Source organism: Nicotiana tabacum, chromosome 12 (genome assembly GCF_000715075.1).
Source record: "Nicotiana tabacum cultivar K326 chromosome 12, ASM71507v2, whole genome shotgun sequence".
In the NCBI taxonomy this organism is placed as follows: domain Eukaryota; kingdom Viridiplantae; phylum Streptophyta; class Magnoliopsida; order Solanales; family Solanaceae; genus Nicotiana; species Nicotiana tabacum.
The window spans coordinates 55,477,174-55,499,821 of record NC_134091.1 but is presented as its reverse complement, the minus strand read 5'-3'; the positions used below and the strand labels follow the sequence as shown (position 1 = coordinate 55,499,821).

The following is a 22,648-nucleotide window of genomic DNA, read 5'->3' as shown; positions in this document are numbered from 1 at the left end:
CAAAGAAATGTCACGGAGACAAAAATCAAGATGTATTAAAAGAAGGTGATAGGAATCCAAGGTACTTCTAAACAATAACAAAGTCCTACAGGAATTCAACACAATAGATAAGCTCAAAATAGACAGTCAAATTATAAAGGAAAGACATTTGATGAATGAGGAGATCTTGAGTTATTATCAGAATCTCTACACCGAACATGAAGGGTGGAGGCCCACTACCAGCTTTGAGGAAGTAGCCAGTCTCACAGAGGAAGATAGATAGATGCTTGAAAAAGCTTTTGAAGAGGAAGAAGTGCATGCTGTCATACAAGTTTGCGCCCTAGATAAAGCCCTAGGGCCAGATGGCTTCACCATGGCCTTTTTTCAAAAATATGGGAGTTCATCAAACCATAAATCATGAGTGCTCTCAATCATTTTCACCAGCAATGCTACATGATAAGGTCATGTAGTGCTACCTTCATTGCTTGCTTTGATACCTAAAAAGAAAGGAGCCATTGAACTCAAGGACCAGTGTTATAAATAGCGCTCGCCTCAGCGCTAATAGCGTGAGGCGAGGCGAGGCGAGACAGTGTCGCCACAGAGCCTCTGTTGCGTTGCGTTTCGAAATAGCGCTCGCCTCTGCCTGCGTGGCGAGAGGCGACAGTGTCGCGAGAAGCGACCATAGCGTCGCCTTTTGTTTTTTTTTTTAAAAAAAGAAGAGAAAAAGCAAAGACTCAACAAAAAGGGTCGTGATTAGGGCTTGACAACATATCTTCTTCAACTTGAACAAAACAACAGAGCTTCTTTGACGTTCTGAGCTCGCGAGCCATCGTCTTCTTCTTTCAGAAGCTTGAGGTTCCAGCCATTGAAAGTCCAGGTATGCTTCTTCTCCTTTCTTCTTTCTTCTTTCTCCTTTCTCCTTCTTCTTCTCTTCTTCTTTCTATTTTTTTTCCTCTGTTTTTTGTCGAAAAGAACAGAAACAGAGGTCTGTTTCCTGCTCTATTTTTCGAGCAAAATACAGAGGTTTCTTCTTCTCTTAACAGAAAGAGAGGTCTGTTTTTGTGCTCTATTTTTTTTGGTTCTGTTTTGGCAAAATAACAGAGGTTGTTTCGAAGCCCTGTTTTTGCAAAATAACAGAGGTTGCTTCTTCTCTTAACAAACTTTCTGTTTCTTTCAAGCCCCCTTTTTTTTTTTTTCAATTATTGACTTATAGTCTCTTATAGAGTAGAATTAATTGCATATTGACTTGATAATTTTTTTTCCAATAAAACAACGTTGAAATGACGTCATCCGATAGTAATAAACGAAATGATATAGCTTGGAATTATGCTATACAAGGCTCATCAAGATCCGCAATTAAATGTGTGTTTTGTGAAAAAACATATAATGGTGGGATAACTCGTCACAAGCAACATTTGATAGGTGGATTTAAAAATGTAGTACAATGTCCCCTTTGTCCGCCCGAGGTTAGGGAGGAAGTAAAAACGTTTGTTGATAAGAAAAATGTGACAAGAACTCAAATGAATTTTGAAGCATCGGTGAATCTAATTGATGAAGATGATGAAATGGATGAAGATGGTGAAATGAGACCTCCCCCCCAAAAAAAACTCATAAGATATCTTCAAATAGTTCTAGTGGGTCATCCACAACGGCACGTACAGTGACAAAAGGTCCTCTCAATCTTTATTTCTCGGCAAAACAACAAGAAAAGGGAAAAGGTGAAGAAGGTCTAGGTTTAGAAGCCAAGAAGATTTTGAGAGACCGCGTCGTAAGTGCCTTTGCAGCATGGATGTATGATGCAGGGCTTCCTTTCAACTGTGTTAACTACAAAACTTTTGATAAATTCATTGAAGCTGTAGGACAATATGGCCCAGGAATGAAGCCTCCTAGCTATCATGAAGTTAGAGTAACTCATCTTAAAAAAGAGGTGAAGAAGATAGACCAAATTATTGAGGAGCATAAAGTGGAATGGAACAAGTTTGGATGTTCCATTATGATGGATAAATAGACAGCACGGAATGGAAAAATGATCATAAATGTGTTGGTGAACTCTCCAAGAGGGAGTGTTTTTCTTGAATCTCACGATGCTAGCAACTCTTCTACGGATGGAAGCAAAATGTACAGCTTGTTTAGAAAGACTATTGATAAAATTGGAAAGGAAAATGTTGTACAAATTGTTACAGATAATGCTAGTGAGAATGTTAGTGCGGGTAGGATGATGGAAGCTATGTATCCACACATTTATTGGACTCCATGTGCTGCCCATTGTATCAACTTGATGTTTGGTGACATATTCAAGGAAAACCCATATGCTTCAGGTAACTTTAATATAGTTATTTATACTTATGTCCTATCCTATTAAGTATTAACTATAAAATTGTTATTGTTACTTTTACAGTTTTCACTAAGGCCGTCAGGGTATATTCTTACATCAGTCAGAGGCCGTTGTTATTGAATTTGATGAGGAAATTCACAAATGAAAGAAATTTGGTGAGACCGGCCAAGACTAGATTTGCAACGGCTTTCTTAACTTTGCATAGTTTTTACTTGCAAAAGAAAAAATTGAGAAAGTTAGTTCTTTCAAATGAATGGAAAGATAATAGATATGCAAAGGAAGTTGCGGGAAAAGAAACTGCCAAAGTTCTTATTTCTCCATCATTCTGGAATGACGTCGTTCGGGCTCTTAAAGTTGGTGGTCCTTTGATTAAGGTACTTCGTATGGTGGATGGGGAGAGAAAACCACCAATGGGCTATCTTTATGAGGCTATTACAACGTCATTTGAGGGAGATGTTAGAAAATATGAGAAAGTTTTTGAGATAATTGATATCAGGTGGGAGAATCAACTCTATCGACCTTTGCATGCAGCAGACCATCTTCTGAACCCGGGATTATTTTACAAGAACACTAGAGATGAAACTTTGGCTTCAGAGGTGTGGATTGGATACTATGCGTGTCTTGAGAAGTTGGTCCCTAATTCAGCGACGATAGATCAAATAGGGGAGGAGTTTGGTAGGTACTCACAAGCAGAGGGCCTATTTGGTTTACAAGCGGCCATTAGAGCCAGAGACATAAGGTCGCTAGGTAACTAACTTTAATATAGATATCCTTATAACTTTAAATTAATTTATTTGATTTATACTTATTAACTTTTAAAATATTTTTCTATAGTTGAATGGTGGAAGCAATTTGGACATCAAACTCCAAACTTGCAAAAGTTTGCCATCAAAGTACTAAGCCTAACTTGTAGTGCATCTGGATGCGAGAGAAATTGGAGCGTATTTGAGCATGTAAGAAGTAGATTTATTATATTAATATATTTTATATTGTATTATTATTAGTATCGATTAATTAATCTAAACAACTTATGCGTAGATTCACTCCAAGAAAAGGAATAGGCTTGAGCTATCGCGTCTCAATGATCTAGTGTATATTAAATACAATAGAACATTGAGGCGACGTTATGAAGCTCGCGATACCATTGATCCAATTTTGTTGGACAACATTGACGAGGCAAATGAATGGTTAACTGGAGCCCCCAAAATCATGAAGATGAACAAGTGTATGAAGGAGATGATCTTGATTGGGGTACTGTTTCTATGGCGGTTGGAGTTGAGGAGAATATCTATGGTCTTAGAGGGAGTTCTTCAAGTTACAAGGGAAAGGGAGTAGCAAGTTCAAGCCGGTCCCTAATTGATGAAAACTCCGAGGATGAAGAAGATGATAGCCAATATAATGCTAACATTCATGAAGTTGTAGAATTTGAAAATCTTGAAGAAGAATAGACGTTGCTTGTTTTAGACTATTAGACTTTAGTTTATGAATCTACTATGAGTCTATGACTATCTATTGAGTCTTTAATTTTTGAATGATATATTTATTAATATATTATTGTTATTGAGTTTTTAGTTATATGTATATAATATTTTATGTTTTTGTATAAATTGTCGCTTCACATCAAAAAGGCGAGCGCTTCGCTGCGCGCCTCTCGCCTCAGTGAAGCAGGCCCTCGTCGCTATTTGTTGCCGCACGCTATCCAAAACACTGTCAGGGACTATAGGCCGATAAACCTTATTTGCAGTGTTTACAAAATTGTGTCTAAGTTGTTGGCTAAGAGATTGAAGTTAGTGATTGCAAACTGGTTTCTTGCCATCAAAATGCCTTCATCAAACAAAGATTACCGATGCAACGCTTATAGCTTGAGGTATTAGACTGGAGGATCAAAATTGTTGAACCAGGGGTTATGTGCCAACTGGATATTGAGAAAGCCTTTGATCAATTGAATTGGTCCTACCTAATAGCTATTCCGAAGTAGATGGATTTTGGCAACAAATGGATTAAGTGGATCAAGTATAGCATCACTATCAAATACTCAGTTTTGATCAACAGAATACTTGTGGGTTTCTTCTCTCCTAAAAAATTTTCTGATCCACTCTCTCCCTTTCTGTTCATATTAGCAATGGAAGATCTTAGTAAGATGCTTGAAAAGGCTAGGCAAATGGAGTGGATACAAGATTTCAGAGTTGGTATAAATAGTGGGAATACAATCTCTATTTCCCACCTTTTGTATGTTGATGACACTTTGATATTTTGTGATGCAGATAAGACACAAATCCTTTACTTGAATTTCACGTTACTACTCTTTGAAGCTCTATCAGGATTACACATTAACATGAGGAAACGTGGCATCTATCCGGTCAACAATGTGCTCAATGTAGAGGTGCTGACAGGAATCATGGGTTGCAGCATAGGAACATTACCTACCACCTATTTAGACCTCCTATTAGGAGCCAAGTTCAAAAACTGTGATATTTGGAATGGTGTGGTTGAAAAATTTGAAAAGAGATTGGCTTCCTGGCAAATGCAGTATTTATCTATGGGGGGAGACTAACTCTCATAAGTAGTGTGCTTGACGGTATACCAATCTATTATAACTCTCATAAGTAGTGTGCTTGACAATATACCAATCTATTAAGAGCAATTGGATAAAATCAGGAGGGATTTTCTCTGGGAAGGTAGCATCAGTTCTCATAAATTCCATTTGATTAAATGGGATAAAGTCACACTGCTAAAATGTAAGGGAGGTTTGGGGGTCAAAGATTTAGCCATCCACAACAAGTGTCTAATGAAATGGCTACGGAGGTATGGTACACGTGAATCAAGTCTCTGGAAGGAAGTGATCCATGCTAAACATGGGAAAAGGGACAACTGGAGCAATAAAGTTGCCAACTCTCCGTATGGAGTTGGCCCTTGGAAGTACATCAGCAAGCTGGGAGAATTCTTCCAAAATACTCATTTCAAACCAGGGAATGGTTAGGTTTTGGAAAGACAAATGGCTCAATAATTCTGCACTCATAGATGACTATCCTAACATTTTCCACATTGCCTTGGACAAGAACTCTTCAATAGCTTAGAATAGAAGCAACAACAATTGGGATATGCACACCTTAGAAGGTCTGTTCAAGAATGGGAAATGGAGAGTTTGATGGAATTGCTAGCAAAAGTGGAGAGCTACAACATTGATGAAGATGTTTCATACACCATGTGCTGGGGTAGCAAGAGCATTTTTACGGTCAAAGAATGCTACAAGTAGATGTGCACTCAAAATTAAATGTTTGATGCATGGCCCTGGATATTGATATGGAGGACAAAGTTACCTATTAAAGTTATCTGCTTTAATTGGATTGCCATACGTGAAGCTTGTCTAACACAAGATAACCTTAATAGAAGAGGATTTCAGCTGGTCAACAGATGTTACCTATGTAGGAGTAATCAGGAAACTGTCAACCATTTACTCTTACACTCTCCTGTAGCCACTCACATTTGGAACACGATCTACAGTATTTTTGGCTTGAGTTGGGTCATGCCACAAAGTTTGAGATAGGCACACAGTAGTTGATGAAGCCATCAAAAAAGTCTGGTTGATGATCCATGCAGCTATTTGTTGGTGTTTATGGACTGAGAGAAATAAAAGATGTTTTAATGGCATCTCAACTCCAAATCATTCTCTTAAAGCTAAATGCTTACTTCCTCTTTTCAGTTGGACCAAGTTGCCCCCCGTTTAGCACTAGACAGTTTTTGGATTTTGTTAGTACTCTATTCTTAGATTGACTTTTTGTATAGGAGCTACCTACACTCTTTTGTCTTTTGTCTCTTGTAATTATGCTCCTTGTAACTTTGCATCTTTCTTGATGCCTTATTAATGAACCCCTTACTTTATTAAAAAAAAACAATAGGAAAATAAGATAACTGAATCAAACGAAACAACATGAAGTAAAAGATATCTAAAAGAATAGGAAAATACAAGAGTGCTACTAATTCTATCGGTAAGTAAAGGGGAAACTCTCGACTACCTACTAACCTTTTGTCCTAATTCTCCAATCAAGGGTCATGTCCTGCCTAATCACCTCTCCCCATTGCTTCTTAGGCCTACCTCTACCTATCCTCAAACCCGCCATGGCCAACCTCTCACACCTCCCAACATGAGCATCTGTACTTCTCCTCTTCACGTGCCCGAACTATCTCAGCCGCGACTCCCACATCTTGTCCTCTACGGGGCCGCTCTCACTTTGTCCCAAACAACTTCATTCATAATCTTATCGCTCTTGGTCTTGGTATGCCTACACATCAATTTCAGCATCCATCACATTCAATCAAGAAAAAGAAAAAAAGTTATGTTGCTTGGACTCTCCGAAAATGTCGATGGGTACGTGCCGGATCCTCCAAAAATAATGCAATTTTGAAGGATCCGACACGGGTACGACATGTGTTTTGGAGAGTCCGCGCAACATAGGAAAAAAGCCATGTATAATATAGGTACACTTGTTATACATCATTCAACTAATTTTATCCGTATTAAATATGAATAGGTCAGATAATTTATCCATTTTTGCCTAACCATATTCAACCCGCCAATATCCGGTTCGACTCGCCCATTTGCCCGGGGGGTTCGTCTCATTTTTTCTTGGCTGTCACGAAGTGTTGAATATATCTGGCAAAAAACATATATAAATTGTCATTCAAATGGACTGGGGATACTATGGTTCAAATATCACGGTGGCAAAAAATTTAGGCGATTTCCCCCATATGTCTAAACCTTGGTGAACAAAATTACTAAGTACTTGGTACTTGTGCTAGTAGCAGGTAACAAGTGCTCGGTGGATTAGTTAAGGTGCGCGCAAGCCGATTCAGAACCATTGTTAAACATACACACACACACATGAATATATTAGTAATTAGGAGTAGAGAATTATAGTTTTAGTATAAGAAAAATAGTTGCCAAGTATGGCATAGAAAGGTAAAATAGCATACCGGCTCTTGAACTTGATTAACATAGTTTTTACTTTTTACTTCTTTGTTTCATTGAATTGCAATTTTTCAACTCCTTTGTCTATATTGTTTGTCTTTATAGTTATTTTTCTTGTATTTACATGTATATTGTTTGTATTTACGCGCTTTGTTTGTCTTCTTGTGCCTATGATCCCACAAATCTTGACGCTATTCTACACTTTTCGTCTTTGACAACACTTTTTCGCAATTATTATTGATATTTGGCTAAGTCATGCATAACCTCGTGTATAGTATCATTGTAATACATCCTTGTTAGTTATGCCCAAGAGAGAAAAGTTTGCCGCTTCTTTTTTGCATTACCTTACTATTCTGAATGTGATGTCTTTTTATGTGTCTTTCCATTGTCTTTCTGTGAACTGTGCACTATTCGAGTATATATGGCAGTTAGTGATCGTTTACTCTTAGGAATAAGTATTTCAAAAAAAAATTCTGCAACGATGAAACAAATTATAATAGTTATGAGGGACTTTCTATTGTTTTCCTGTGAACCATGTGCTGTAGTATATGGGCCGGTAGTGATCTTTGTGGTTAGGGTTATTCTTTCTAATATCATTTTTTGATAATCTTTCAATTGTTTCCTTATAAAAAAATCATTTTTCATAAAGATAAGTATTTCAAATATTTTGACTATAGAAGAACAATCTAAAATTGGAAATAGTGAAACTTGCAAGGATGGCTTTTGTCATAGTTGATGTTGGAACTCTATTGATACCGCTTTGCTACCCAAGAATGATGCTCAAGCGGTCATGCCTATGCTGCCATGCTTGCTTGTTATGAATTATTATCTGAGATTCTTTCGAGCACTAGTTTGCTCATGCAGGAAGGTTCTTTGATAAATTCTACGCTTATAATCAATGCCCTTTATAGGGACAACCTGCTGATAAGGAAGTCAAGGATGCTCCTCCTGGAAATCGTTTAAATGCTGTGATCGAAAAGATTGAACGCCTATATGTGGTATGCATTTTGTTGTTTACTCTTTGTTATACGCCTATATGTACGTGTGTGTGTGTGTTGAAAGACTGCATCTGCATGATCTCTTTTTGCTTAGTCTTATTATTTTGCACTTGATCTGCTAATTACTTATTATGTCTTTTAGGGAAAACAAAGTGATGACGAGGAAGATCTTAATGATTTCCCAGATGATGATGAATATGACACTGAAGATTCTTTCATAGATGATACTGAGCTGGTTGGTCACATCATATTCTTTAACTTTATCTACCTTATACGAATATCTATTGTTGTGTTATATCCTAATGATTTTTATAAGCTCTTTTATGGAACTTTGTGCAGATGACTTTATATGTTGTAGTCAAAATACCTCGTTTCTTGTTATGCAGGATGAGTATTTTCAGGTTGATAACTCAGCAATAAAGCATGACGGGTTCTTTGTCAATCGCGGAAAGTTGGAGCGCGTGTGAGTTTTCTTCTTTGACTTTTTTTGGCATTGCATTCTTGCACTTTCTTGTGGCTTAATTGTTGGTTATAAGTGGTGAAGCTTATAACAGTTCAATCATTTTCTTCTTCACCCATTTTTCTTGAGAAGCAGCATCCGAATAGAGCTGCTACTCCTTCTCCACCCTGCCAAATAATACAGCAAAAAGATTTGCTACAAAAACCTGGTTTTCAAATCTGAAAATACGAGGTACAAAAAAAACTGAAAGAATTTCAACTATTTCAAAAAACAAAGCATGTGTGCTAAAGTGACACAAATGAAGCAGTTTAGAATAAAAATATTCCACCAAAGAGTACATATTCGATTAGCATTGTAAGCGATGCGAGGCTTACCTAGAGAGTTAAATTTTCTTTGTTAGTTCCAAATGAAAATGTCTTTCTTTCTTTACTTTCTTTATTTTTGTTAAATAACTTATCATTTTATAAGTATCAATTTTGGGATATCTTGGTTTCTGTAAGTGTAAATTGGCTGTTAATATCATTCGTTGAGGGAACCTACTGAGCTACTTGCAATTTTGAATTTTTACTTTTGTTTAAACCAAGTATTGACCAAACTGTTGGTTTCCTATGGTTTATGCTACATCTCTTTGCCTATGAAATTCTTTCCTCTTTTTTTGTTTCCCCTTGTCCACTAAGTTATGTTTTCTCCTATGATTCAGGAATTCAGATCTTTGTTTCTTATGGGACTTTGGTTTAGTTCTTTGTATCGATTCATATGCCCTTATTCTCTCCCTCATTAATAAGTGTTTGTTTATCAAACTGGCCCATTATTTCAATTTCAAATTTGAAATATGGAATTTGAAGTTTGAAAAACACGTTCAACTGTGTTTTCATGTCCAAACACAACTTCAACTTTAATATCCTTTTCAACTTAACGTCAAATACTACGTTTTCCAAATATCAACCAATCCATGTCCAAATGCCTATAATGGATTCTTCTTTTCATTTGTTTTGTCATTTCATTTTGGAGCTTCTAACTGACATGATTTTCTCTTAGTGAACTAGCGTCACCAAAGAACCAGCAACCAAAAAAGCGGAGAAGAAAAGATCTGGCAAAAAGCCATGTTGGGGACGACGATGGACATAGTCCAAGTAAACCTGTAAAAGTAGGAAAGAAGGCTGGGAAACCAGTACCAGTTGTTAGCGGATCTTCTCACCCATCTCATGGTGTCGCTTTGCAAAATGTATCCCATGAAGGAGAAAAATTCCTGAATCAGTTGAATGCTTCTGAAAGACCGATAACAAAGAAAGCTGCCGATACCCAAAGTATGCTGGAGCAATCTCCATCAGTATCATTGCGTGGTGATTCTGCACAAGAAAAAGACTTTGACCAGCAGAAAATTGGAGTTATCCAATCCAAGAATCTAGATGGTTCTGAAATATCTGGGAATTCTACTCAGAGGCATGACAAAAGTTCTTATGCTCAAGAGAGATCTGTTGTGGGAAGACCGGTTAACGTTTCTGACGGAGTAGACCAATCTGTTCAGCGACGTGATGAAAAGTTTAACGTCAGTGGTGAGGGCAAGAACTCAGTTCAGACTATGGTGAGCTGTTTACTCCCTACACTAGTGAGTTTCTTTGCTATCTGCCAAATGTTTGATAACGTGAATCATTATGCCATGGTATTTATTTATCGATTTCTATCAACATGCAATGGTAATGATTGCTTGAGAACATTACAGAAAGAATCTCTTTTTCTAGGTCATCATTCTAGGTAGGGATAGGTGGATAGCACTTGTTCATGACCAGATGAAGCCTTTGAAATGTTTACAAGTAAAGCTGCACCGTTATGAGCCAAATAATGTCAAAAGATGTTAGAAAAATTATGCTTCCATGGAATCTTAGGGTCTTCTATGGCATTAGCAAAAGTTTTTCATCCTTAACCGGAGCTTGACGGTCTTTCCAAAGTCAAAGCGGTTGCCTCTGGAAAGATGCTAAATATGCCTTCACCATTACACTTTTATACATTGGAGAAAACTAAATAAGTCTTAATAAAAAGGACCTTGGGCCTAACTCATCATCAAAAGGTAGTTCAAGAGGTGAATACTTTGTTTGATAAGGTAAATCAATTTTTATTTAATAAATGGGCAAAGCTGTTATACAACAAGTACGAAAATCCACAAAAGGAGATGGTTTTCTACAAAAGCACCCAATCATTATCTATGTAACAAGGAAACTCGTGGGTGCACCAAAAGGAAATAAGGGATAAGAGACTACTATGTATCTTTACAAATTTCATCTCTACACCCTCAAAAACTCTCCTACTTCTTTCTTCAAGAGGTGAGGATTATCCATGAGCACACAAACAAACTACAGTTCATACCCTTAATAAATGTGAGATTATAACATCCTCGCACACTTAGGATTAGACGTTTGGAGTATGGATAATATAACATAGGGGCTTAACATTGGGAAGACCACCTAATAAAAAAAGAACCATTTGGGTAGACCACTATCAGGGATGGCTCTGGCTTTATAACATAGAGTAAATGGACTTTATGTGCTCTAACAACTTAAGCTCTTGGATGAGATGGACACACAATTTAACATGGTTTGGGGATCCTGGTTACCGCTATTATTAGAAAGAATTTCCTCGGCTTGGCTAAAAGAATAGTCGGGCCTGCATGTCAGGGGCATATGATGAAGACATAATTATGTAATTAAAAGTTTGATCTCTAACATATTAGGTTTTAGAATAGATGGTCATGTAATTCAACAATAAATATTACATAATAATCGGCACCGCTGGCCCACGAGAATTTCTTGGTATCAAGAAGTATATGTAATAATCAAGAAGAGCCAGCCCCCAGGGCTTTGGTCTAGTAGTAAGAGCAACGTGCAATATGTGGATTAGTCGCACATCATGGGTTTGAACCATACTTTAAACAAAAGCCTGGTATTTAAATGGAGAAGCGTAGAGGAGCGCCCCGGTTATCCACCGAGTTTCGAACCGTGTGCCATTGGCCCTCAGAGATTTCTCCATTATCAAAAAATAAATAAATATGAAAACCTTCTAAAGTCCTTTTTTCCCCCTCTACTCAGTTGGCCTTGCGACTACCATAAAATTTTAGTAGTTAAAATTAAAGATATAAGTATACATCACAATCAAGAATACATTTTATAGGTCTAACAAGTCATTGTTTCCTCTCTACTCAGTTGGTTTGCCTTGTGGCTACCCGAGATCTGTAGAAGTAGCTTTAATGAAGGTATCAATTTAGAGAGTGCAATGTTTCTTTTAATGAGTAATCTTTAAAAGTACCTACTGGCTATTCTTTAGCAGCTTGAAATTGTTGCTTTGACTCTAATGAAAAAAGAATCTAAATACTTGAGCCAATTTGCTTCCACTTCATATAAGAATTGGTAATAGACATGCTCGTTGTGTTTTTAGATATTCTGTATCCTTTTGATCAATAAAAAAAAAGATTCTGTATCCTTTTTTAATCATCTCAAGTGTGAGATTCATTTCTTATTTTATAATGTTATTGATATTTTTCTCTCTCTATCTATGTCTGTGTTTCTCTATGCGTGTCTCTGAATCTTATATGGTGCAGGCTTAAAAGGTCATATCTGAGATTCCCACTTTTATTCTTGCTGTAACTGACGCTCAGCTGCTGCCTAAAACTATGCAGAAAGGTCCTGCCATGCAGCGAAAGGAAGGATCTACTGGTAGACCAAAAGGTACAATGCTTGAGAAGGCCATCAGGGATTTGGAGAAAATTGTTGCAGAATGTACGCCCAAAACCTCTGATATATGTTTTTTTAATCAGTGATAATTTATTTTCTTATAGATTGGTCATCTATTTCAATTTATGAAAATATCACAGCGAGGCCACCAAATATGGAGGTTCAGGATGCTGATAATTCATCCCAGGCTATCAAAAGGAGGTTACCACCTGAAGTAAAGCAGAAGCTGGCTAAAGTTGCCAGATTGGCGGTATAGACTAAGCTACTAATTCATTTTATCCTTACTGATTGACGTATTGATGTTATAGTCCATCACATACTTATTAAATCCAAATATTTCCTTTGATGGTTGCAGCAAGCTAGTCATGGAAAAATATCCCAGGACTTAATTAATCGTTTAATGAGTATTGTTGGCCACTTGATACAACTTCGCACATTGAAGGTATTTTTGTTTAACATTTGAATGTTCTACGTAGAGTTCATTTTCACGCTTACATTGCATTGAGTACAAGCATATCTATTTCGATTTATTCTGACTCTATCTATTCAAAAAATTATGCCATATCTCAATTATGTTATGGAGATCTGCGAGGTTGTTATAGCAGTCGATCGTAGTGATGGTTTCTTTCTCTATCTTGGTTTCATATCTTCATTGGAAGGCAATAATACATCCAAAATCTTGTAATGCATAATCTTAGAATCCATCATAGTTGTGAAGCTGGAAGAGACATAGAATTAGATCCATTGTCAAATGTGATCTAGTGCTGATCTGCTTCAATTTGAGAGCTCAAGACCAGCCTGATCTCTTATAGCGCTATTGTTTACTACTGATAAGGCCCTTACCCCTCACATGACTAACTTGGTTAAAAAAGTGGAAAGCTAAATTGCTCGAGTTCCTACTACTAACTTTTAACAATTATGTGGCTAGTTGGTCTTTTCACTATCCGTCACTTTCCAGCTGTTATCCTATGTTCTCTCTTTCCAACACTGAAAGCAACACTTAAAACATTATTTACTTTGAATTCGAACAATTTCCATTTGACTCGTTGCAAATCTTAATGAGTGTGTTACAATTTCTGGATATGTTTTTATGGGCTTGTTTATATTCAATGCTGGTGTGTGTAAGTATACAGTAAGGATATGCATTTTTATATTCAATGCTGGATATGCATTTATAGTCAATTTTCAGTTTATTTTGAGAAATCTGCATGAAGTACCCATACTCATGTTACAGCCATTTACCATGGACACGTCAAGATAAATGAAGAATGTATTTTTATCCACCGTACCTTCTTGATTCCATCAATGAAACTACTTTACAAAAAAAAGAAGTAAATTCTTCCTTCAGTCCCACTTTATATGATATTCTTTCATTTTAGGACATTTTGAAATATTTGACACTCCACTAATAATATTATTCCCTACAAGTTTTGCAATTTAATTTTGATCAAGAAAGATGTTTATTAGTCCATCCAGAGGATGCGAGAATATTCAATTAGAATTGTATGAGGCCCTCAACCATCATTTAAAGAACCAGCAAAGTCTATCATCCGGTTAGGAGGTGTGGAAACAACACCTTGAGTAGCACTTCTCCATAATTGTACAGAATTTCATGCCAAAAGGAGTTGTTAGTCCGACAGATGCGTGGGTTACAAGGTGGTGAAATTCGTCAGGAGTTGAGGTTTAGGAGAAACTTACAAGACTGGGAGGTCCCAGAATATATAAATTTGATTGTTTTGCTTCACAAACATATTACTGCACAATAGTCATGATGTTTTGAGATGGAGGGCAGAGAAAACTGGAGTTTTTTCTATTAAGTCCTTTATGTGCATCTTTTGGGTATGGAGGAGTCCACTTATCCACATCTCTCGGTATGGATCCCTAGGGTCCCGGGAAGAAGAAGAGGATTACCTGCGTAAGTTGGTGCTTCATGTACAAAAATTCAGGAGAAAACGTGGGTTACCTCCTGTTACATTGTTGAATTGCCTCGCACTTATGGTGGGAATTACTGTGTTGGTTTGGTCTTGAATGGGTGATGCCATGCACGATCAAAGATGTATTCTTCAGATGGGCTTTTGGCAGTCGTAAGAGAAAGCACATGGCGTAGGACGTCGTTCCATTAGCACTTATGTGAACTATTTAAAGGGAGAGAACTAGGAGAGTTTTCGGTGGAATAAAGAAGAATTTTGTTTATTTTAGGAATAGCCTCTCATCCCTTATTTCTTTTTGGTGCAGTCGGGAGGTTACCTAGGTATAGAAGATTGTGTGTCATTTGTAGAAAAGGGTTTTAACTTTTTTGTATACTTCTTGTATACATGTCTTTTGTGCCATTTGTTAATAAAATTTTACTTGATTAAAAAAGCATCATTTACATTTCTCCATTCATTCCACCAAGAAGGATTTTCAAAACATCTACATTTCAACTGTGATATGCACAACTCCTTCCCATCAAGGCATCTAGAATTTCTCTCTCCATATTGTCCAAAAAACACAATCCAAAGATATGACCTAGTGGTCAATGAAATTGTAGGAATACCATGAGGTTTCAGGTTCAAATCCCATCGGAGGCAAAAAGTCACTAGGTGATTTCTTCCCATCTGTCCAAACCTTGGTGGGCAGAGTTACTTGTTACCTGTGCTGGTGGGAGATAGCAAGTACCCTGGTGGAATAGTCAGGTGTGTGCAAGCTGGCCCGAACACCACCTTCTTAAAATAATTTGTCCAGAAAAATGCAAGGTGGGATCTATTGCCATATATTTCTGTCTTCACCTTCCTTGAACCCCAAGCCCAACTAATAAAAGCTGTCTTTACTGCATATGGGGTCACCCATTGAGTAGCATAAAGAGTGGAACATTGATGTCTCTGCTTCTATCTTGTATGTAAAACATCTACTGCAGAGTGTGAAACCTCTTTCCTTTATATTGTTATTGCTGAGGCAAGCTTCATAAAGTTCAATCCAGTTGAAGAACATAACTTTACAAATTTTTTGAGACTTCTATTTCATTAGCTACTTAAATTTTAAGTTACGATCTGATGTTTTTTCCTTCAAACTTACTTGCAATCATTATTTTAGACATTTTTCAGTATTACGGGATAATATGTAAGTCAAATTATTAATATCTTACTCATATTCCTAGTTTCTTTTTGGTGTACTGTTGAGGTTCAAGTGTGCGAGGAAGGTTGGATGTTGTTCATAGATAATTATATTATGTTGTACATTCCTACTTTTTGGTATACTACTTGTACACATGAGATTTAGTACAAGTGTGCGAGGAAGGTTGGATGTTGTTCATAGATAATTATATTATGTTGTACATTCCTACTTTTTGGTATACTACTTGTACACATGAGATTTTTTTATTATTAATAAGATATATACCTTATCCGAAAAAAAATTCTTACTCTATGTCCATTCAACCGGCATATGAAATTAGATGAAGTTTTATTTGACTTGGTATTTTAATTCTTGAGTGGAGGTGAATTTTTAAATTGGTAATGATGTTGTAACTGCTTAGCAATCATCGGTCATCAAATTGTGACAAAATAAGTGGAGACACTTGGGTTTAAATGAGAAAGTTCCTTAATATCTTTGCAGTAGGATATTCCTTTTTTGCCTTAATAAACAACTAATATATACTTTCATCAAGGAAACGAGAATACCTAATTAGTTGATGTAGAGAAGAACCTTTGTTGACATGATGTTTTCTCTTAAAATTCACGATATCAAGTTTTTAGGAAAACTATCAAATAAAGTCGTTTGAATTTTAATAAATTAGAAGAGTTTCTCATTTAAAAAATGAGAAATACTAATTACCATTTTTCAGAAATACTAACATGGTTAAAAATCTCTTGTTGATTAGCAAATATTAGAGGTCTAAATGTGCCTGTAAGTAGTACCTTTATGTGCGAGCAAATGAGGCATTAGAGTGTTGAACTTGGTAGAATGAAATGTGAGTGCGAAGATGGATGTATATTTAATTAACAGATTTTCCTGAAACGGTTGTGTTTTTTTCCTCTCAATATCTTGCGTCAGATGACAAACTGTTGCAATTTGAATTTGTTACATCTGATGAGGAAAGGAATGCTTAGGTAAATTCCTAACGAGTATTCAGCATTATAGTTGTGAAATCTGAAGGAGAATTATTTGTTTCAAGAATATTTAAAAGATGAAATTGGAAGAGAAATGCTGGGCAACTCTAGTTTCATGGCAGAATACTGTAAACTTCTTCCAAGTTATGTCTAATGCATGCATCCTCTTTTACATGTTGCAGTTTCTTGTAAGCTTCAATGTGTAATCATGTTTTACCATCTTTCACGAGCTTGTGCCATTTTAGAGAAATTTATGATGGTTTTTGTCTATGTTCATATATATTATGGTTTAATATTTCTCCCAATTGACTGTTACTATTGCTTCAAGTTGTTGGTGCTCTTTTTCCCGTCATTGTCTTAGAAATTATGATTGATCCGATATTTGTTCTGGCTGCAGAGGAATTTGAAAATCATGGTCAATATGGGTCTGTCAGCAAAACAGGAGAAAGATAACCGGGTTCATCAAATAAAGAGGGAGGTCGCTGAGATGATTAAGTTGCGGATTCCATTGATGAAATCAAAGGTGTGACTTTGTAATAATATGCTTATTTTTTGCCATGACTGCATGCTGTCTTTGCTAGCATTTGGGGGATTCAGGTCTTTCTATAAAGTTGTCATTGTTCCCTAGTGGTCGGGAAAAAAGAGTTCCATTTTTGTAAAAGTGGATGTTTCAATGGTAAATCTTAAATCAAACTCCCCTTCCCGAGGTTGTTGGAGATTGTTTTATGAAAAAGAAATCTACAACATATCTTTTTACTGATGCTCGCGTGTGCTTGCAGTTACTTGAGCAACAAGCTGGAGCTTCTGATGACTTCCAAGAAGCAAGTGCTGAAGAGAAAGAAGCCTTTAAGAGAAAATACAGCATGGATGTTGCACTAGAAGACAAAATATGCGACCTTTATGATCATTTTGTTGAGGTGCTTTTGCCCCATCCCAAACCCCACCCCCATCGCCTCAAAACTAAAATGTCCTCGACAAGATTGCTTCTTACTGGAACAGTGGATGTTGGAGATTTACTTGGTCTTTACTTGTAGGGGCTGGATGAAGATGCTGGTCCACAAGTCAGAAAGTTGTATGCAGAGGTTAGGGGACATGCGAATTTTACTACTTATTTCTTTAAGAAAGAACACTAGGTTTTCTATGCTTGGTACTTATTCTGTGTCATGTGCTTCACTTCATTTGCAATTGGGGTATCTAGGAAATTTTAGTACTTTATGCAAACTACTTTCAAAGGCATCTGAAGGTAGACTCTTCACTCTAGAGCACAAGTCCTCCCACCTGGGGGACAGTTTTTGGTGGATGCAAGAGTCTGTTCTCTATTGTGGTGGTCATTTATTGATGTTCTTCTTCTTAGATCCTTTAAATGACATTTTCCACTGCGGAACTCTGATGTAATATTCATGATTTTGGTCGTGAAAATGTGAACTAGGAGCTACTTTGGCATTATGGGGTTTTCCAAAATCTTCCTAGTTTTTCCCGTGATGTTTCTTTAACTTTAATTGTTATGTTTTGTTTTTCATGCAGCTTGCAGGATTTTGGCCAAATGGCTTTATGGATAATCATGGTATTAAACGTGCTATATGTAGAGCAAAAGACAGAAGGAGAGCATTGCACGCCCGGCGCAAGGTAAAAATGCCATGTTTGTCTATTTTCTGTCTTTTGTTTAGTTTATTAAGCATTTATCTTATAGCTCTTAAGCTGAGAGCGTGCATTCGCAGTGGAGCTCTGTTTTAGGTAAATGTATAAAATCAATTTGAGCTAAGAGCAATATTCCCAGGAAGATATTGCTTAGACAGAAGAATGAATTGGGTGTAAGCTAAAAATTTTCAGTCAAAAAAGATTCAATCTTTTTCCTAAAAACATGCTTAAGGAATGAAATTGTACTAGAGAGAGGACAAGATGTAATAGGTGTGCTAATATTCTTTAGTGATTTCTAGTTTGCCTAATAACAAATTGATTTGGCACAAAGATATAACCATTGAAAAAGTGTACCCTCAACTGTAGACCAATTAACTTCACATTCATCAAGTCCACTATCAAGCACGTGTAAGGAATTAATACCACAGAGAGGAAAAGTAAACGCGTGTGCTAATATGCTTTAACTATTTCTATTTTCCTAATAACGAATAAGTTTTGCCTCATACAACAATATAACCATTGAATAAGTGTACCTTCAAGTCTAGACCAATTAACCTCGCTATCTCATTAAGTCCACTATCAAACACATCGTACTTGAGAAAACAGATCACCTATATGCTTGCTCAATCAATTTTCAATACAATGAATTTAGAAAAATAATGAAGGAATTTGACAGTTTTAAAGGCCTTCAGGACGTAGCTGACCTTTTGATAGCCAAATTAACTTGATTTCAGTTTGGAATCTGACAATCAATTTCTGATAGATTTTAGAAACTCAGAAGCTACAGTGTGGCATGACCACTCAGTATGGTAGTTTTAACTACTAGACGTTTTTCCTTTGGTGTGAAAGTTCCAATTTATTGATATGATGGTGAAGATCCCTGCATTGCAGATGTATACAAAAAGTACAGAATACTTCGTCCAAAAAAAAAGTAAAGAATCTTATCAAAACATAATAGTCTAAAAAGAGCTCCCAGTCATCAATCTGAAGGAGCTATTTTCAATGCTCTCCTTCTCCACCTTTTCTTCTGAACTTCGATCCTAGTTGCTTATTTTGTATTGTTTTGGCTTTACCAATTCAACACCAGACAAATTTCACTTTGCAAAACCCAATTAATATACAATCGGGTAGTGAAGCAACACACAATTGACGTCCGCATCCTCCTTATTGCATATCAACTTCCAACTAATGTGGATTATCATTTTTCCTAATTTCTCTGCCATTAGGATTGCTCCCCCACAATTGTTTAAAAATAACAACTACTATGCCTCATTCCCAAACAAGTTGTGGTTGGCTCCCCGTGCTATTGCTTAAACAAAACAAAAAACCATTTTCCCTGGTACCCTAGGGTCGTGTATCGAGGCGTGAAGAAAGTACCTTTTCTCCACGAATGATTTCAATATGAACATGCCACCCATTTTCCCTTTTTGCCTGTACAACAATCCAAGTAACTTTTTAGCTCTTTAATCTTCTACTTCTGCATATTTCTTCAAAAAAATAAACTATTATTTTAAAAGTGAACCTACTGGAGTGATTTCTTGTGTATAAAGACATACACATACACCCAGACCCAACAACAATACCTGTGCCTTGATTCTAAGCTAGTGGGGTCGGCTGTATGAATCTTTGATATTCATTTTGCTCGAATTGTACCTGTCACTTACCAATTTGGAGGTTTTGTTCAGAAATTGTTTAAACCATAAAGGTATTCTCTTTGGATAATTGATTTGACTTCCTTGACATTACATAATATTAGCGAATTATTTGAAAAAAATGTGATAGCTTCATGTTATCTTCCCTTCTCATACAGCTATGAAACCCGTCAAATGAACCCTCTTGGCTGCTTTATCCATCTCCATCATGTCACTGAATGTTTCCATGACTAGTGTGAACACCACAGGTGATAAGGGATCCCTTGCGTACACTCATGTACACTTTCCTCATCTGATTCCCTTGTCAAACATTTTGAGCTTTTCTCAAACCCTTTGAGATATCGAAGAACCCCCTTTGCAGGTCCAATTTGCAAAGAAGTCTTGCTTCAGTGTTTCTCATCCTAGAGTCCACTAGCTTATTTGCAACTAGAACTGCTTCTAGTGTCTATTTTCTTTCAATAAAATCATTTTGTGATGTTGATGTTGTCACATCTCACATGCAAGAAAGTTGCAGTCAACTGCTTAACATTAAAAAAAGGGATCAAGTAACATAAATTAAGATCAAGAAAGTACTTTTTTGTTTCATTTAGAAGCAACCCCAACCCCCCCCCCCCCCCCCAAAAAAAAAAAAAAACACAAAAAAAATAATAATAATCATTCCGATTTCCCTTTTTGCCATTAAAGTATAACTGGGTCCTTCCATCAGAAAATATGAGATTCCAAATTCCTTATTTGGCAGAGGGGCTGATGGACAAACATGATCATATTCTAGGTACGCCTTGGCAGATGAATCCATTACTTCTCATCTTTTGTGTGCAAAAACGTTTGGCCCCAGTTTCTCTTGGTGGAATAATAGGTGTGTGACCTTCGGCGTGGTGATATATCCTTCAAAATTACTTGAAATAAGGTTATTTGCTGAGAAGAGATCTATTAGTCAAGCATAATCTGCTTACCTTGGGCATCAAGTTGTAGAAACCAATGTCTTGAATGTCTTTTCTTATATAGTTCCCTTGGAGAAAGAGCAAAATTATTTTCATAACTTGTCAAGATTCGTTCGACCTTTTCCAATGATAATTAAAGAGGTCTATTAGGGTGATTAATATACTCTATACTGAAAAAAAAACTGTATCTTAGACGGACGTCTAGGTATCTTATTTTCTGTGTGAATCAACCATCAATTCCCCGATTGTTTTGTCAAAATTTAGTTACTCGCAAATTACAGTAGAATATAACGAAAAATATTCAGGAAATGTTTGAAGAAATCATAGTAAAAGAAAATAATGTTTGGTTGCTCTAATAGTAAGTGTGATGTAAAATGGGATAGATGGAGTAAATTATTCTGATGGTCGAATGATCGATCTTCAATTTTATTTCAAAACTTGATTGTCGTTATTATAGTTTTTTTTTGACTGTTTAGATTAGTAGATTTTAGATATTACATGAGAAACTAACATATTAGAATTGAAAAAAGTTTATTTTTTGACTTCAGCAAGTAAATTATTCTTTTGGGACAAAGGGAGTACACATACATATGTGTGAAGGTTTCCAATTAGGCAAATAGGGACAGTGTGCACTATGTGTGTTGGTAGGGATGTCGGAGGTATTAGTCTATATCTAAATGCTGTTAGAGACTCCATTGAGTTGAATTTCACATAGAAATTGGTCCTTAGTGGTTCTTATCTTCATCTCTCAAGGTATTACATTAAATTGCAGTGTCAAACCTGTGGCAAAATGTTTCTTTGTAGCTTTTATAATGTATAAAGTTTATGTGTGTTATTTATTTAGGATGGAGAGAAAATTAGGAGGAACAAGTTATTGGCCTCTAAGGTAGAGGAAACTGGCAGAGTAGATGCTGTGCCTATTGCTCAGTCAGTGCATATCCAAGAAAAGGTTGTAATTGATCATTCTTCAACTTCAACAAACAAGCCATTATCCAGTACTGCAGCAGTGAGTGCTTCTACAAGAATGCCTGTTTCCTCAGCAAATGGTCCTGATGTGGATCGGCTGAAGCAGGAGAAACTAAAGGGAGTTTCTGGCAGCTCTGTTGATCCACGAGCAGCAGATGCTTTGCCGAAAAAGAAAATAAAGAGGAAACAAGAGTCGGAATTGGGTGAAAGTCAATTCCACACCGAGAAGTTGACTTCCATACAGGCGGAGGAGAAGAACAAAACCAATAAGCAGACTGTCTGTCCTCCTCCAAAACCAAATAATGTTCAGCAAGTAGCGCCCTCACTCTGAACAGCTGACATGATGTAAGTTCTCCTTTTGGCGGCTTCATTGATTGTAACTCTTTTCTTTTCTAGTTTTGTATGTATATAGTTGTTAACATGGTGTATTACTGACAAGAAACTCAGACTTGAGAAACTGAGCTTCTTATTTTGAAGTTACAGCTGAAAGCACATTTAGTTTCATCACGAAGGCAAAAAGTTAGAAAGAAGATTGATTTCATATGGACAGTCAGATAAGGCCCTCTGCTGGGCATTTTGATGCTAGTTTTTATGGCCTGGAATTTGCTCGCTTCCATAGTTCATTGCAGCACCAGCTTTATGTGACTTGAAATTCCATACTCCGTTCTGAGTGAGTCTGATCTAACCCAAAATGTGGAACTTTAACATTTATCCTGATTGGGGTACAACACAACTATTTTCTAGAACAAGCAAAGTTCTCGTTTTCAGAGGCTGTTGGAAAGCTAAGCGAAAAACAGAAAAATTTCCTGCTCTCCACCCAAAAACCACACTCAAGATCACGCCTAAAATAGCATTTTTCAGTTTATCTCTGGTCCAAAACGATCCTAGATTCTTCTT

The 22,648-nt window shown here is 36.6% G+C and overlaps 2 protein-coding genes across 3 annotated transcripts in view; both read left to right on the top strand.

Moving 5' to 3' along the window:
• Positions 1-22,292, top strand: part of LOC107787647 (ubinuclein-1-like) — a 28,062-nt gene extending 5,770 nt beyond the window's left edge. Inside the window, exons 2-13 of one of the 2 annotated variants that reach the window (XM_016609250.2) lie at positions 8,195-8,281; positions 8,424-8,516; positions 8,668-8,744; positions 9,780-10,326; positions 12,412-12,511; positions 12,607-12,716; positions 12,822-12,908; positions 16,952-17,077; positions 17,334-17,471; positions 17,589-17,636; positions 18,079-18,180; positions 21,630-22,292. In XM_016609250.2, coding sequence (XP_016464736.1) covers positions 8,195-8,281; positions 8,424-8,516; positions 8,668-8,744; positions 9,780-10,326; positions 12,412-12,511; positions 12,607-12,716; positions 12,822-12,908; positions 16,952-17,077; positions 17,334-17,471; positions 17,589-17,636; positions 18,079-18,180; positions 21,630-22,082 — 1,968 coding nt within the window. In that variant the 3' untranslated portion in view covers positions 22,083-22,292. Of the gene's footprint in view, positions 1-8,194; positions 8,282-8,423; positions 8,517-8,667; positions 8,745-9,779; positions 10,351-12,411; positions 12,512-12,606; positions 12,717-12,821; positions 12,909-16,951; positions 17,078-17,333; positions 17,472-17,588; positions 17,637-18,078; positions 18,181-21,629 lie in introns of both variants that reach the window. The other variant, XM_016609249.2, reaches the window with a different exon arrangement.
• LOC142166879 (uncharacterized) lies at positions 1,907-3,160 on the top strand. The gene is made up of 2 exons (XM_075226521.1): positions 1,907-2,297; positions 2,378-3,160. Exons 1-2 carry the CDS (start codon positions 2,006-2,008, stop codon positions 3,067-3,069), a joined length of 984 nt encoding a protein of 327 aa, XP_075082622.1. The 5' UTR covers positions 1,907-2,005; the 3' UTR covers positions 3,070-3,160.
• Positions 22,293-22,648: the final 356 nt, after the last annotated feature.

Bases quoted from the DNA above. Each gene is read 5' to 3' on its own strand.
- LOC142166879 (XM_075226521.1), top strand. From the start codon at position 2,006: ATGATCATAAATGTGTTGGTGAACTCTCCAAGAGGGAGTGTTTTTCTT. The intron at 2,298-2,377 runs GTAACTTTAATA...TTACTTTTACAG, and splicing joins GGAAAACCCATATGCTTCAG to TTTTCACTAAGGCCGTCAGG.